The sequence below is a fragment of the Sprattus sprattus genome (assembly GCF_963457725.1).
Source record: "Sprattus sprattus genome assembly, chromosome: 3".
In the NCBI taxonomy this organism is placed as follows: domain Eukaryota; kingdom Metazoa; phylum Chordata; class Actinopteri; order Clupeiformes; family Clupeidae; genus Sprattus; species Sprattus sprattus.
The window spans coordinates 20,102,545-20,117,464 of NC_137922.1; the positions used below are offsets into that span (position 1 = coordinate 20,102,545).

Here is a 14,920-nt window from a genome sequence, read left to right on the forward strand (position 1 = left end):
ATCAAATTACAATTATGTAATTTAAATTATTAAACTAATTACAACAGTGGTATGTTTTCATATATATTTGTCACAATTACTAAGAAGTACTTTTTGTTTTCATGGTGCACCACCGTTACATCAAAGTTCTCATACGGTCTCTGATTACATTAGGAGAACTCAAACTTTTATTCTGAAGCGAAGACACCCGGAACCACTTGTGTCTGTCTCGTCTCAAACGTTGTTCCTGATAGCCCAGGTTGCAAGACATTTAACAGTTGGAAACAGAAAAACAAAGAAATATCAAATCCGTGGTTCTTTTAGAACAACATGTTTACGTCTGTAAGAAACTTCTTACACACGCGTTAGAGGAAGGAAGTGAGTCGCATTGTGGTTCGCAGTCACGTTAGGCCGGCTGCCTAGATACGTTAGCTAGCTAGCTAACTTATTTCAGACATTTGTTTTGTTTTCTTAGACGCGAACACCACATAATTTGGTTGACACATGAGTGTCTCACTTGTCGTTATCCGTTTGGAGTTAGCGGACCAGTCCCCTATCCCTCAAGACTTCCAGTATTGTGCTGGTGAGTAACGTAACACTAGCTCGATAGCTGCCGCTGTATTCTGATGTTATGTAAGTTTATGGGTTAAGTTAGCTAGATATCTGTGATGGCTATCGAAGCTAACCAGGCTGCGTAACTGTAGCATGGTTTAGCGAATAAATCAATAACGCATCCTACTTGGTCTTGAATGTCGAAGACTATAGTGAGCTATTTTGTCCACGTAGTGGCCATTTCTTTTCTTAGCATAAATTGTCTGGTGAGTGGCTAACATTACGTCATATTTTATGGCGTCTTGGTGAAAATGTGTAATGTTTTTCGATAATGATATCGTCAATCACATGTAAGCCAACTTATGTACCTTTAACTGTACCGAACCATGCTAAACATCTATGGTTTTAGCAGGGTTTGTGGAGGATGGCCTAATCACTTTTCTGGAACGTAGCTATGCATGTCGGTCAGCCAATTGTGGGACCTATCAGCTGATGTTTACCATGACTGGAACAAAAAGTGATGCAATTTTTTTCAGCCTAAGGGAGGATTCCTGCTGTTTGAAGGACTTCTATGGGTGCTGGTCGGTGGTGATTCAGGTTCTACAACCCGAATAGAAACACACTGACCTCTTAACCTTTCTCATTCGCTTTCTCTCTCCTTCTCTTTTCAGTTGACATGGCAGAAGAAGAGATGAGAGAGAAGGCCCTGAGGACTGCTAGGGCTTCGCTTGGTGGGAAGACAGAGTTGGAGAGAACATCAACCCTGCACCAGCACATTGGAAGTAGGGCTATGGGCGATATGGTGATTGAGACCATTGGGTCCATCTCAGGTCAGTGGCAGTTTGGCATTCGAAACGTTTACTAAAACAGTGGGCATTGGTTTACTAAAACAGTGGTCATTTGTTTACTAAAACAGTGGTCATTTGTCACCTGTATATACTTAAACTTCTTAGACCGTTGCACTGTTTGTTTTGTATTGTGTTGTAATGTATATTTTGTGTAAGCAAACTGAGAGCCACTTTACCAAGTCAAATTCCTTGTTTGTGCAAGCATATTTGGCCATTAGAACCTGATTCTGATTCTGGTTTTGCTTGATTGTAATGGGTCAGCTTGATCATTTCTGTCAATCAGGGAGCTTCCATATGTTAGTGTATACAAAGTATTGCCATAAATTGACAGGTTGCTGTAGTGGGTGTGTCTTAACCTGGATTAGCCTATTGTATATCATAGACAGGTATTGCAGTGGACGATAGCAGTTTGTTGAGTCATGGTTTAGAATGTTTTGACATTCTTTATGTAAAAGTTTGTCACTTTCCTTTACCTGTGTATATATGAACCCAAAAAACACAGATAAAGCGGGAGACAAGTCTGGTGGTTCTGGTGAGAATGATCAGCTTACCGTGGCAACCGAGGACAGGCCATCAAGCCAGAGTGCGAAGGAGGGCACAGAGGGGGGCACTGCCCCGGAGTCGCCCTCCGAGCAGCTGCCCGACCAGATCTCCTTCTTCAGCGGGAACCCCTCCGTGGAGATCGTCCATGGCATCATGCACCTCTACAAAACCAAGTGAGTTCTCTCTCTGCTTCAGTTGGTGAAGGTGTGTGCTTGGGGTTCTGGTCGAAGAAGTGAGCAAAGTTCCTTGGAGAAGTTATGTCCATGAATAAAACAAGCAGAGAGCCACGGAATTCTCCTCCTTGGTGTGAGTCAGTGAACTCAGTCAGTTGAGTTAGTTAGTCTGTAGGATTTTTTCAGATTTCTTTAAAGATCTAGAAGTAAATATGCCATCAGGACTTTTTCTTGCGGATGGAACAAAAGAGTTTGTGTAAATATGACCACTGCTCATGGTTTTCCTCCTCTTTTCGTGCCCCCCCCCCACCCCTCCCCAATGATTTTGACCATAACAAACAGTATTGTCAAAGCAAACTTGAGGAAACTAAACACATACGAGGTGATGGAGAAGCCTAAGGGGCTTTTGTGCCGAGGGGCCTTTGAGTTCATAATTTGGCCATGCTCATTCTCTCACTTTGTGCAGTGGTCATTTTACACACCGCTATGAGGTACGTCCAATTTGGTGGCTGTATCACCTGTGGCCGTGTGTAGTGCTGTAAACAATCTTCATTGAGCTCAAGCTGTTCAGGCGACATCTCATCACAGCTTTGACACACCTGTGATCTGAGAAATCTTACAACACACACACACACACACACACGTCACACACACACACACACACACACACACACTCAGCTCTTTGTAGCTGAAAGTCTGAAGCATGCAGTTGGCGGCAAGCTAGTGCATACACCATGTGTCCGAATGATCAGGGGATTTATGGCTGTAGCACATTCTTGTTCTACTCATCTACATGTCAGCGTGCAACCTGATTCAAACCGATTCAACCTTAGTTTCCGCCTCTTCCTTTCTGCTTCCACACCCAAAAGTCTAAAGGGCTGAGACTGGCAGTGTCATTTGCAACTTGACATATCATACATATTCTCCATTAGAAGTAGCTGTATTGTGAAACCGTCTGTGATATGAAATGCAGGCGCAGAGCGTATGAGCTAGTCGGCCGTAACCTTTTTGGCCCAGACACAGGCAACGCAGCAGGCGGCCTTGGTCAGTACTCGTTTTTTGATGTCGGTTTAGTGTGTGTCTGGTTTTAATTAGTAAATCAAGATGATCGACTTAAAGACCTGGAGATGGTGTTTATCTACCGCCTCCAGAAATACTCCCTATAGCTGTAACCATAGCCCAGCTGCCAACACTTTTATGAATTTAACCTTAGCCAGTAACTAAGTGAGCCTTGCGAGTGGCATTTAGCCTAACCTGCTCGAGCTTTCAGCTTGTGGTTCTCACTACAGAACTATACTGTGCACCTCAAGGTACCGATCTCCTGTTGCCTTTTGGCCCGTTTGTTCATTGTCTCTTAATCAAAAATTCTTCATGAGTCATTCACTGACTTGTCAAGCCCTAGACCACTGCATGTCTGTGTGTGCGCCGCAGTAAGATGACGTCCCTGACGGAGGACGTGAGGAGAAGCGCCATGCTGTGCATTCTGACCGTGCCGGCCAACATGACCAGCCACGACCTCATGCGCTTCGTGGCACCCTTCAACGACGTCATGGAGCACATGAAGATCATCCGCGACTCCACACCCAACCAGTACATGGTGGTAGTCAAGTTCAGAGCCCAGGTGAGTTTAACAAACAAGGCTGACTTTCAATCAGTTTTATTGCACAAGCGATTTACTGCAACACACACATGTAATATGTAGGCGACACACACACACACACACACACACACACACACACACACAGGCCTGAGGTCGCTGTTTAGAGTACTTCACAACAGTTGCCGCATCTAACACTGTACTCTACTGATGACAGTTAAAGTGTTCTATGGTAAAAGGGAACCATGGCATTCAGGGACAAAACATTTCTGGATAACAAGCATTTCGAAATGGTTTTTGAAACCTGTTTGAGTCCACCGAATAAGTGCATCAGTGTCCTCTGTGTATGTTGTGTAACAGTACATTTTCATTTCATAACTTTGTAAATTGCCCATGAAATCGACACAGATACCAACTTAGTCAAAACCATGTATTGCGCACCGCCCTTCAATGACGTATGAGTCAAGTTCTATGGGATGTTTGGATATAGAGTCATAGAGATGTCATGAACTTTAACTGCATGAGGATAACAATGCTCGATGGGCAGGAGTCCAGTTCTGATGTCTGTCGGCTCTTCCCAGGCTGACGCAGACAGTTTCTACACCGCCTGCAACGGCCGGCAGTTCAACTCCATTGAGGATGCAGTGTGTCAACTCGTCTATGTGGAGCGAGCTGAGGTCATCAAATCGGAGGAGGTACGAAGGAACATTGGGCGTTCTCACAAAAGCCGTGTGAAGGGTTTTTGACAAGTTTCCCCATTTTAATACCATGCTGTAAAACCACTGTAGTCCAATCATGTGTAAACCATTTTGGTTTACAATTCTGACATAATTGATGGTATCCCATTCCTTGTGCCTTACTCAGACTTATTTTCTTCTTTATCTCAACTTTATCCTGATATGCTGCTTTATTTGAAAAGAACAAGTAGGTTATTATGATTGGTAAATCAAGGCAATTAGGTCTGATCATTGACTGCCTTTTCCCTAACACTAATCCCATATAAGTTAGGTCAGGTTTCATATGGCCATTTTGCAGGCACTTGATTACATAAATCCACATGAAATCGATCGATGCAAATGGGTGTACTTGGTCTGGTGTCCATTCTTGCTATGTCATCCACAGGGTGCCAGTTTGCCCGTGATGGACCTCACTGAGCTGCCTAAGTGCACCGTCTGCCTGGAGCGGATGGACGAGTCGGTCAACGGCGTCCTCACCACCCTCTGCAACCACAGCTTCCACAGCCAGTGCCTTCAGCGCTGGGAAGATGCCTCGTGAGTAGCTCTCTAGCTTTACACGCCTCGCTTGGAAGTGGCTCTCGTCTTGGCTCGTTTAACGCTCATTCTCTCGGATTTTCTCAGAAAAAAAATGCTTTTTGAGCTTAAATGGCGGAAAGAGGATGTACAAGTAAATAATTTAAGTTATATGGTATTCTAGAGAAATATATAGTTGTGTATTGTGCCATAGTTGCTATCAATCAGCTCTGACATTTTGAATCCGCTAACTTATTACAGACTATAGCATCAGCAGCATGATGTGGTGATTTGAATATGAGGCTAGGACAGATATAACCTTATGGGGAGCGAGTTGTCATACTGGCATCCTGCCACATAGTGCATTGTGCAGTATTTTGCATTTTGCACCCAATACGAAAGGGATAATGTATTGTCCGGAGGTCATTATCCAAAAATAAATCCCGACGGGGCGAACAACACCCAGACGCGCAGCATAGCAACCCATTACTTGCTGACTTCAAATTACCATGAGTCTGTTAAGTTAAAATGACCGGACTTCTTGTGGAATGATATGAAAGATGTGAATTAGAAGCACAAAACCCGTTGCCAATGACAGCGGTCATTATCTTTTCGCAGCGGTCTGTTAGCAGGAAATAATGTAGGGTAGAACGTTGGGATGGCCCATTCAAATCAACGGTACTTTTTGGAACATTCTGAAGAGGCGTATAATAAACAATGATGTCACATGCATGCATTTGCTTGCCATCTGGGAGATTGAACAGTGTGCTGAGTGCTTGGCCTATGCCTGTTTAAGACACGTATGAAGGCAAGTGAAAGATGGATGTCTCTCTTGTCTTATCTGATTTAGTGGAAGGCCAATTCATAATCCAAGCGACAAGAGCTGCTCAACAAAAACGGACAGAAAAGAGACTAAATTTGTGCCTGTGTGTAAAATATAGAAGGGTGCAGGCATTGAGAGTTTTTGTCACTCTCTGAATGGATGACAACTTTGATGAAAGTTTTTGACTTCTTTACATGGCTACGGTCATCTAGCTGGCTTGAGTACTTCTGGGATGATACAGTGCTTCTCAAAACAGATTTGTAATGTGCCTTGTTAAGCAGTGACAAGCTGTCAAATATTATCAAGAGATCAAATATGCTAATGAAGAGTAGAGGTTTGTGATATGACATGTTGCCTTGGAAATATTTTTTGTGGTTAAAAAGTACAAAATACGTTAGTTTAGTTTTATTTTGATGTCATGGTGGCTGAACTGAATATTTTGACTCGTCATTTTTGCCCATCCCTGATTCTGGTGCTGATGTAAGTGCACTGAGGGGTGATCCACAACCACCCGAGCATTCATACTGATGGGCCATGAACCCACATTTAAAACGCTGGCATTCATTTTCTGCCAAACTAAACTTGACTTGCAGTCAGACTCTCTCACACACACACACACACACACACACACACACAAAAAAACAGGCTTACACACATACCTACACATCTATAAGCATTCAGAGCTTCTATGGTTTCGTCTTGACTCTCTTGTCTAACCAGAATGGCCCGGCCGCTTCGTTCCGATTCTAGTAAACAAATGCTTTGCGTTGGTGTCAGTGTTGCGCCTTTGTGCCATTATGATGGGCAGGTTTTCATGTCACAGGTGAACAGTGTGGCACTGGCATTGTCCTCCGCCTGTTTGCACAATGCACCTGTGAACACTGAGCATGCAGAAGAGGTCCAGTGGTGTGATGTCGCGTGGGTATTTAAGAGCCTCTGGTCTTTGCTGTTGCTCTTCTAGGTGTCCTGTCTGCAGATACTGCCAGACTCCAGAGCCTGTGGAGGAGAACAAGTGCTTTGAGTGCGGTGTGCAAGAGGTAACCGTGTGGTCCAGTCCATCAGTTAATCTCAGTTCAGTTCAGCTGTGTTGTGTCATAGAAACATTACAGAACACATAACTTATACATACACGAACATTTTCCACACAGAAAACCTTTGTTGTCATAAACAGGCTCTGCATAATTGACAATGGTTAGGAATATAATTGTCAAAGAACTACTTGAAACATGCATTAAATGTAAATAATAATGGTTCTTCAGTGCCTAGAACTTATAATGAACTAAAGAATACCTTCTACATTAACTGTAGATCTCACCACCAGACATGTACATCTGTATTTGTCCTAGGAGATCATTTAATATACAGATAGCAGATGCCATGATAGTCTTGGGTCTGCATTGTCCATACATTACATGTTTATCATATTATGTTACGTCTTTTCTTCTCGTGCCTCTCCCTCCCTCCAAAAGAACCTGTGGATCTGCCTGATCTGCGGCCATATTGGATGTGGCCGGTACGTCAGTCGCCATGCCTACAAGCACTTTGAGGAGACGCAGCACACCTACGCCATGCAGCTGACCAACCACCGCGTCTGGGACTACGCCGGAGGTACATTTCTGCTTCAAACTGAATTTGGACGAAATCAGAAATGACATAACTGAAATAAAGGAAATAAAGCTATGCAATGGCCTTCTGGAGAGTGAGAGAATGATTCAGCTGATTCAGAGAATGATTCAGACCCATTAGTGCACATTATAGCGATGGTGGGTGGGGGGAGCAGTTCAGACTAGCCAATGAAGCTGTAGCCCTCTGACGTAGCAACGTTTGGTCTAATACCTGTGAGTGGTTGCTCTGCTGCTGATGCTGCCTTGTTTTGTGCCTCGGCAAGATAATTATGTCCATCGTCTCGTGGCCAGCAAGACGGATGGGAAGATGGTGCAGTACGAATGTGAAGGAGACACGTGCCAGGATGAGAAGATCGATGCTCTGCAGCTAGAGGTAATGTCAGCACACCATAATACGTGTGTGTGTGTGTGTGTGTGTGTGTGTGTGTGTGCGTGTGTGTGTGCGTGTGTGTGTTTGCTCTACCTCACCTGTCAAAACGACACAACTGTACTAGTGACATTGGTTCCTCATTTGTCCGGTAGAGGTAGAGGTAATGTTGGCACACCATAATGCGCGTGCGTGTGTTTGCTCTACCACACCTGCCACAACTACATAACTGCACTTGACATTGGTTCCTCATTTGTTCGAGGGAACATTTGTTACAGCATAACCACAAGACTGCCTGCCGGTTTGCGACAGCTGTTGATCTACCACATTGATTACAGTGATTACAGTGCCTGTAGTTACGTCAATGCTGTGATTACAACATTGCTGAGGTTGTGACTATTAGTAACGTTACTATGACTTCAGATTAAAACTAGCTGTAGTTATGAGCATGCAGTTATTACTGCTTTAACTACAGCAACATCTTATAACTGCATTTATCAGTATACATGGGTTGGCTGTGGGGTTCTTAATTGATGTCTTTCTATTCCTGCATGCAAGATTTAGCATGAAGTGGAAGTAATTAAATATGCACGCATGATTTCTTCCCACAGTATTCCTACCTGCTGACCAGCCAACTGGAGTCACAACGCATTTACTGGGAAAACAAGATTGTCCATCTGGAAAAAGACACAGCAGAGGAGGTGGGTGTTTCGACATGAAGGCTTGTCTTCCAGTTCTCACGCATGCTATGTTGCTCATTAGTTTGCATTTTGGCCGAACTTTCTTCCTGTGCCAGACTTTGGACTGAGGCAACATCTGAAGTCCGCTGACTACTTCTGCTTGCCGTTACGGTTCTAATCATAGTACAAGACACAGAGAGAAGTGAAGGTGGCCTACAGTTGCTGGAAAAAACTCAGCCGCTGACGAAACTCAGCAGCATTCTGCTAACGGATGTAGCTGATAATACTGTTGCTCGTAATAGTGTTGCAAAAGCTCATGTTCCCATGCACCCATCTGTGTTTCTGCAGATTAATAACATGAAAGCCAAATTCAAGGAGACTATTGAGAGGTGCGACAATTTGGAGCTCAAGCTGAACGAGATATCCAAAGAGAAGCAGTCCATGGAGAAGAAGTACGTACGACTTTCACACTGCATTGTTACACACTAAGACAAGCCATCTTACGTACTAAACATTTATTTACTATAGTGTACTACTAACTGATCTTTCTAACTCATTCTCACAACTTCAGAGCATTAAGTAGTGGCCAGCCAGGGTGGTATTTCTCAAATGTGTTACTATGCAACAACCATGGAAGGACAATAGGACAACTAGGACAATATTACCATGGTTTAGATAGTGTTAAAAATGGCGGTCTTTATCATTTCATGATGGTGGTTGCTCCACGCTTCTGGGAGTTTCCTCAAGCTTTTCCTCTTTCACATTTAGCCACTGCATGCTGTTATTGGCAATAAACGCCCTTGTTATTGTGACACCTACACCAACACCCAGTCTCCTGTTTTTGCTCTCACAAATTCTCTGTTTCACTCTCACTGCATCTCTTCCTTACTTTTCCTTCCCTCCATTCCCCCTAATTCCTCTGCTTTTCTCTCCTTCCCTTCTGTCCCTCTCTTTTTTTCAGGTGCGCCCATCTGAACACACGCGTCACCAAGCTGACGCAGGAGCTGCGGGAGGAGCAGGAGATGAACCGCTACCTGCGCGCCAACCAGACGGAGCTGCAGGCCCAGCTGCAGGACGAGCAGCGGAAGGCGCACGAGGTGGCCCAGCACAAGGACCTGGCCATCGGCGAGCTCCAGGAGCAGCTGCGCGACGTCATGTTCTACCTGGAGACGCAGCGGCAGATCGACCAGATGCCCGACGAGGCCCGCCACGAGATCCAGGAGGGTCAGATTAACATTGCCGCCGCCCCGGCGCCACCCGCCCAGTCCTCCTCCGGCGGTGGCTCGGCCCCGGGAGGTGGAGGAGGAGGGAAGTTCGGCGGCAGAAAGGGGCGGTCCAAAAGAGGGAAATAAAGACAGAAGGAGAAGGGGAGCTGGTGAGCCTCCCTGAGCCAGTGGGGAGGCTTTAGTTACGATTACACGTGCGCGCACATTCCCCCTGTTGCCATGACAGCACAACAAAGTCAGCCCATTGCACATTTTTGTCTCTAGGCTTCTCTTATGCCAATCAGCCCAGTTTTCTCACACACATCTGCACACACACACACACACACACACACTCAAAACATCTCCCCCACCCCCCTCAACACACACTCACACACACACACACACACACACTCAAAACATCCCCCCCCCTCCACACACACACACACACACACACACACACTTACACACTGCTACACTACTACACAACATAGGGCTGAAGTTGGTGTGGGACAGAGGGGAGGCGTAGGCCTCGTTGCTGGACTCATTGGTGTAGCTCTTGCCTTTAAAGCGGAGCTGTGACATCACACTTAGAATTGTGGTGCCACAGCTGGAATGCACACTTGCACAAAAAGAAAAACACACAGACACAAACACTTGCATAATTGGAGTGCAATTTAGCCATGTTCCTCATTTTTTCAACTCCCCTCCCGTAGTTTTTTTGTGATGTGGTGGACAGATTTTGTATTTCTTTCTTGGCTCTGTGTGTTTGCCAGGAGGCAATTGCCAATCACTGACACACTAGGGGCGAAGGCAAAGCCTTTAGGTGTTGTTTATTTATGTGTGTATAATCTTGTGTAGCCTTTCTTCACGTCCCGCTACTTCAACAGAGCAGCAAACTAGAAGATCGAGACAGTGAAACTGGAATGCATGGCTTACCCTTGTCAAAAAGCTCTTACTCTGTGGGTATATAGAGTGTTTAATGATTTATCGTAAAGCAAGGGAATAATTCCTAGCCACTGAATTCTGTCAGGTGCAACACAATTCTTAGAACAGTGTTTTCTTCTCGGCCACACTTCAGCGTGTTCCCAGGCCACCCACCCTTTGCCAGATGTATCATTGTAGTAGGACTGTGCCGGGCAGGTAGCGAGCGTGTTGGCTCCTGTCCAGGTTCTTCATTGCCTCCAGCGCTGCAGAATCTGTTGGGAGGTGTGTTAAACTAAACCGACACAACAAAACTGGTGAAAAAAACCTGCCGATAAAACGTGTATCTTCTGCCAGGTGCCTAAACCTTATTAAATGTATTTAATTTGACTTCTCAGTGATCTTTTTCTTTGTACACTGAAGTAATGCTATATGTATTCTCTGGAGAGCTCACGTAGATTTGAGTTTAACATTTTTTTTAGTAAGGGCCAAAACATTTATCGCTAAGTATAATTTTTTTCTGTAAACAGTGAGCTGTTTAGTTTGTATAATTACTTCTATTGGAAACAGTAGGATCATGTAAGTGCTTTTAATTATGCATTTGACTCAGACTGAGTTTCCTGTCTTCTCCTGCACAGACATGTACAGTGTCCCTGAAATGGAAAGGCCATCACGGGTCTACCCCAAAGCCAGTAGCCTTTTAAACACAAACCTGATCACCCGCCCACTGGTTTAGGATAAAAAAATGAATCGGACCATGTTAGCGTCACCTCAAGAAGAAGTATGCTTCCCTCCGACACTCCCAGTGAGCATAAGCACTGGTCACATACTTAACTCAGTTTCTCTGCTCTGAGTGCTGACGATATAATACGATAAACACAAGAAAGAAGAATCTCACCAGTCTCAACTGTACAGGGACCCAGGTGAACTTCATGAACACTTCAGTCTTAAATAAACATTTCAAGAAACCCATATCAGTGGTGTTGCAGTTTCTAAATGGTTCACTCTTCAGCACAAAATCCTTTCCATTCCTTGCTTAAGAATGTCTTTAATGATTCTAACTCAGCTGATCAGTGCAAATGCAGGACAAACTTACTAATGAGGTGTAACCTCAGTTATTTGCTTATTATTATTCAAACTAGTTGTTGTAATGTGAGACCACAATCCCAGTATGGTTTCTTTTTGTTTTGTTTTTATTTTTCAGAGAAAATACCATTAATATATTGATTTTTAGGAGCATAGGGACAGGTTGTGTGGAGGTTAGTGGGCTATGTAAAAGGGTGGCTTTTTCATGGTGGTGTATTCGAAAACCAGGAAGCAGATGTTCTTCCCTCATTCTCCATCTGGACAACTTCACAGAAATGATCTTGGGTTGAGGTGGCAGCCATCTCCTCAAGAGAAAGGGTGTAGGGAGTCTGCTTCCCCTGCAAGTGGTTCTCACGTTTAAGGGTCAAATTCTGTTCAATCTGATTCAGGCTGAACTGGTTCATGAACATTATGGCCTGTCTTCTTTTAAGAGGGGGCCCTTTCGTCTCTGAGTCGGGCTGAGTTGTCTGTGTGGAGATGATGGCAGAGATGGTCATGAGGTGGGAGTGACGTGACCGGCTGTGGAAGGTGTGACGATTGGCCAGCCTATGTCTTCTCCTGATGTGTGCCTCCAATTGTTTCATATCTCGTTTAGTTTCCAGCCACATATCCAGGTAACATTCCTTTTTTGTGTGAATTTTCTTTACTAGATGATCATCCTGTCGAGCTCTGTATGGGGTTTCAGGGTTCTTTAGGATCTCTGGGTTTCTATTGAAAGTTTCAGGGATCTCTGAATGCTCTGCCAACTGGATGATTAGACTGTTGTTGGGCACATCCTTGTCATCGAGGGCCATTGGATACCTGTGATGTAACTTCTTCAGCCAAGCCCCAGGCTGCAGCTTGCTGACTTGAGCCTTACCCTCACCTTGCGTGGCTCTCCCATCACCTGATCTCCCGGATAATCTCAGATCGACAATTTGCTCGCCAGCATACTTGATAACGAGCTTGGGAAAACCCCAAAGTTGTTCGCTCAACTTACGGCCCAAGTGAAGTTCCAGCTTCTGTAAGAACACCGGTGAGTTTAAGGATTCTTTGGCCATTTGAGAAGTTGGCTTGATGGTCACTGGGGGGGCAGCAGATGCGAGAATGGAGGCTTTTTTCAGATCCTTTTTTGTGGTCTTCACTGTAGATACTTTCTGGGCATATCTTAGCCTTGCAGGAAGCAGCATCAACATTATCTGAACAATTAAAATGGCAAACTGCCAACGCCTGCGGGGAGATTTTCTCTGGAGTCTGACTTCATGGAAGGTTGAAGTGTCTCGCCTGGCTACAGTCTCAGCTTGACATGTTGCAATGTGAACTGCAGACCTCTCAGTCGTCTCATTTTTGCCAGATACCACATCAAGAGGTGATATTCTTGGTGCTAAGTAATATGGCTTCTCTTTTGAGTGAGTTGACTGGCTACAATGTAGATGCTCCAAGGGCAATGGCATGGGAGAAACCCTTAATTCTTTTGGAAAATGGTAAGGGCTGGCTTTGTGAAAGCTCGTCTGACTGGTGGTTCTTTGTCGATGGTGTAGATGCAGAGGGCTGTGTCTCCTACTTCTTGAGTGTGTGCTTGAGCCACAGTGTCTGCTATCACCACTGCAGTGTGAGATGGGGCGGCTGCTACATCCTGGCACTGACAGCTCGTTACACGATGAAGACCAATCAGAACCTGACGAGTCTTGCTGGAAGCCACACTTTTTGAGTTGCTCCTCATACCTTTCCAGTTGTTGTATGGTACTGTTGTAGAAATTGAGAATGGGGTCTATGCCACTCATGAAGTCATAATTTCTCTGCTGCCTGAATAGAGAAATAATTATTTGCAACAACACTGATTGGACTAAGAGAAATATGTGTTTAACTTAAAGAGTACATTTACCTGAGGGACTCTGATCCATCCTGTAAGAGGAAAACAACATGTAATGAGCTCATGTAGAAAATCAAAACCAACCTACATTTATTCACATAATAGGCAGGTCAAATCTTATGCCTACCTTACTCAAGATGCCCCAGTACCCAATGAGTCTCCAGAGTATGCAACAGAAGAGAATAGCTATCATAAAACTGACATCGTATGGTATTAGTCCAAACCTCTCACTTGCAACTAATTCAGGCAGTGGCCTTAAAGGCTTGGGAACACGAAATCTAAAATTTGCGGTTAACATTTACGAGTATCCACCCTATGTGGTGGCTGGGTCGGTCAAATGCAATTCATAACTGACACCAAAAGGTGATACTGATCCTGAAAACAAAACCAAACGCTACTAGGAATAAACCTCAACTGACGTTAATGACGCGCCTAGGCTCTTTTGACGCTTCTTGTTTGTGACGTAGGGAGTATCAGAACCTAGTGATAGACGCGAGGGTAATCAGAACGTTCTAATCGCCCTATCTGAAAGAGTTTGCCACTTTGTTACCCCTTCAGCTAGGTTTCAGCAAAGATTATCTGTGCTGTTCCTGAACAGTCTGGTTTCTGTAAGGACAACAGAAGGTGTAGTCCTGTCGTCCAATTTATGTATGAAATTGCTTATATCATTCTGTTCTCATTCTCTTATTGCTTATGGTTGCTAGCTGACCAGTGTGTCTTAATTGAACTGCTATGCTACGCTACCTTCAAATGGCCTAAAATAAACACCCCTACTACGTCTGGCAGGCTGGGACAAAGATTATATTCTAAGGCCCCCACTGTCCATGGAGTCCCCGTAACCAAAACAGCCAACTACCGTGACAGATCAGCGGATCGCTCTCAGACGTCCTATCATACATGACACTGACGACGTTAAGGGGGAGACCCACTACTGGTTGTTATCGCCTTGCATAACTTGTTGCTATTGTCTAAATCAGTCGTATGGTGCAAAAGCAATGGATCTTGCAGGATACATAAGCAGTGATGGGCAGTAGCGTCACAGTCACTACTTGTAGCTATTTACAAAACCAAGTAACTTTTCAGTAGCTAAGCTCTTTTATTGATCAAGTAGCGCAGTAGTGCCCCGAAAGCTAGTTTATCCTGGACTTTTCTGACGTTCATTCATAACAGGCTTCCCTGCAGCCATCAAACACAAAAATTAAGCAGTACGTCACTTTAGTCGAGAAGAGTGAAAATAGAAAGATAGATAGATATCGTCATTTCAAGTACACCAGACGCTGCTCATACATTTAACATGAATTCTCCCTTAATTTTAAATGGGTAGTTTGCATGAAGATTCTAGACAACCGGATAACTAGAATGCTGTTGATATTTAGATACAGCTGAAGATGATGAAAGTTAAAAAGTGAAAAGCCCGTG

The 14,920-nt window shown here is 44.4% G+C and overlaps 1 protein-coding gene across 1 annotated transcript; it reads left to right on the forward strand.

The window, feature by feature from the left end:
- Positions 1–218: 218 nt before the first annotated feature.
- brap (BRCA1 associated protein) lies at positions 219–11,498 on the forward strand. Its single transcript, XM_080834295.1, has 12 exons — positions 219–562; positions 1,203–1,361; positions 1,882–2,095; positions 3,527–3,716; positions 4,274–4,387; positions 4,815–4,963; positions 6,727–6,802; positions 7,235–7,373; positions 7,654–7,763; positions 8,369–8,458; positions 8,786–8,889; positions 9,399–11,498. Exons 1-12 carry the CDS (start codon positions 484–486, stop codon positions 9,787–9,789), a joined length of 1,815 nt encoding a protein of 604 aa, XP_080690421.1. The 5' UTR covers positions 219–483; the 3' UTR covers positions 9,790–11,498.
- The last annotated feature ends 3,422 nt before the right edge of the window (positions 11,499–14,920 follow it).

Bases quoted from the DNA above. Each gene is read 5' to 3' on its own strand.
- brap (XM_080834295.1), top strand. From the start codon at position 484: ATGAGTGTCTCACTTGTCGTTATCCGTTTGGAGTTAGCGGACCAGTCC. The intron at 4,964-6,726 runs GTGAGTAGCTCT...TTGCTCTTCTAG, and splicing joins CAGCGCTGGGAAGATGCCTC to GTGTCCTGTCTGCAGATACT. The intron at 8,890-9,398 runs GTACGTACGACT...TCTTTTTTTCAG, and splicing joins AAGCAGTCCATGGAGAAGAA to GTGCGCCCATCTGAACACAC.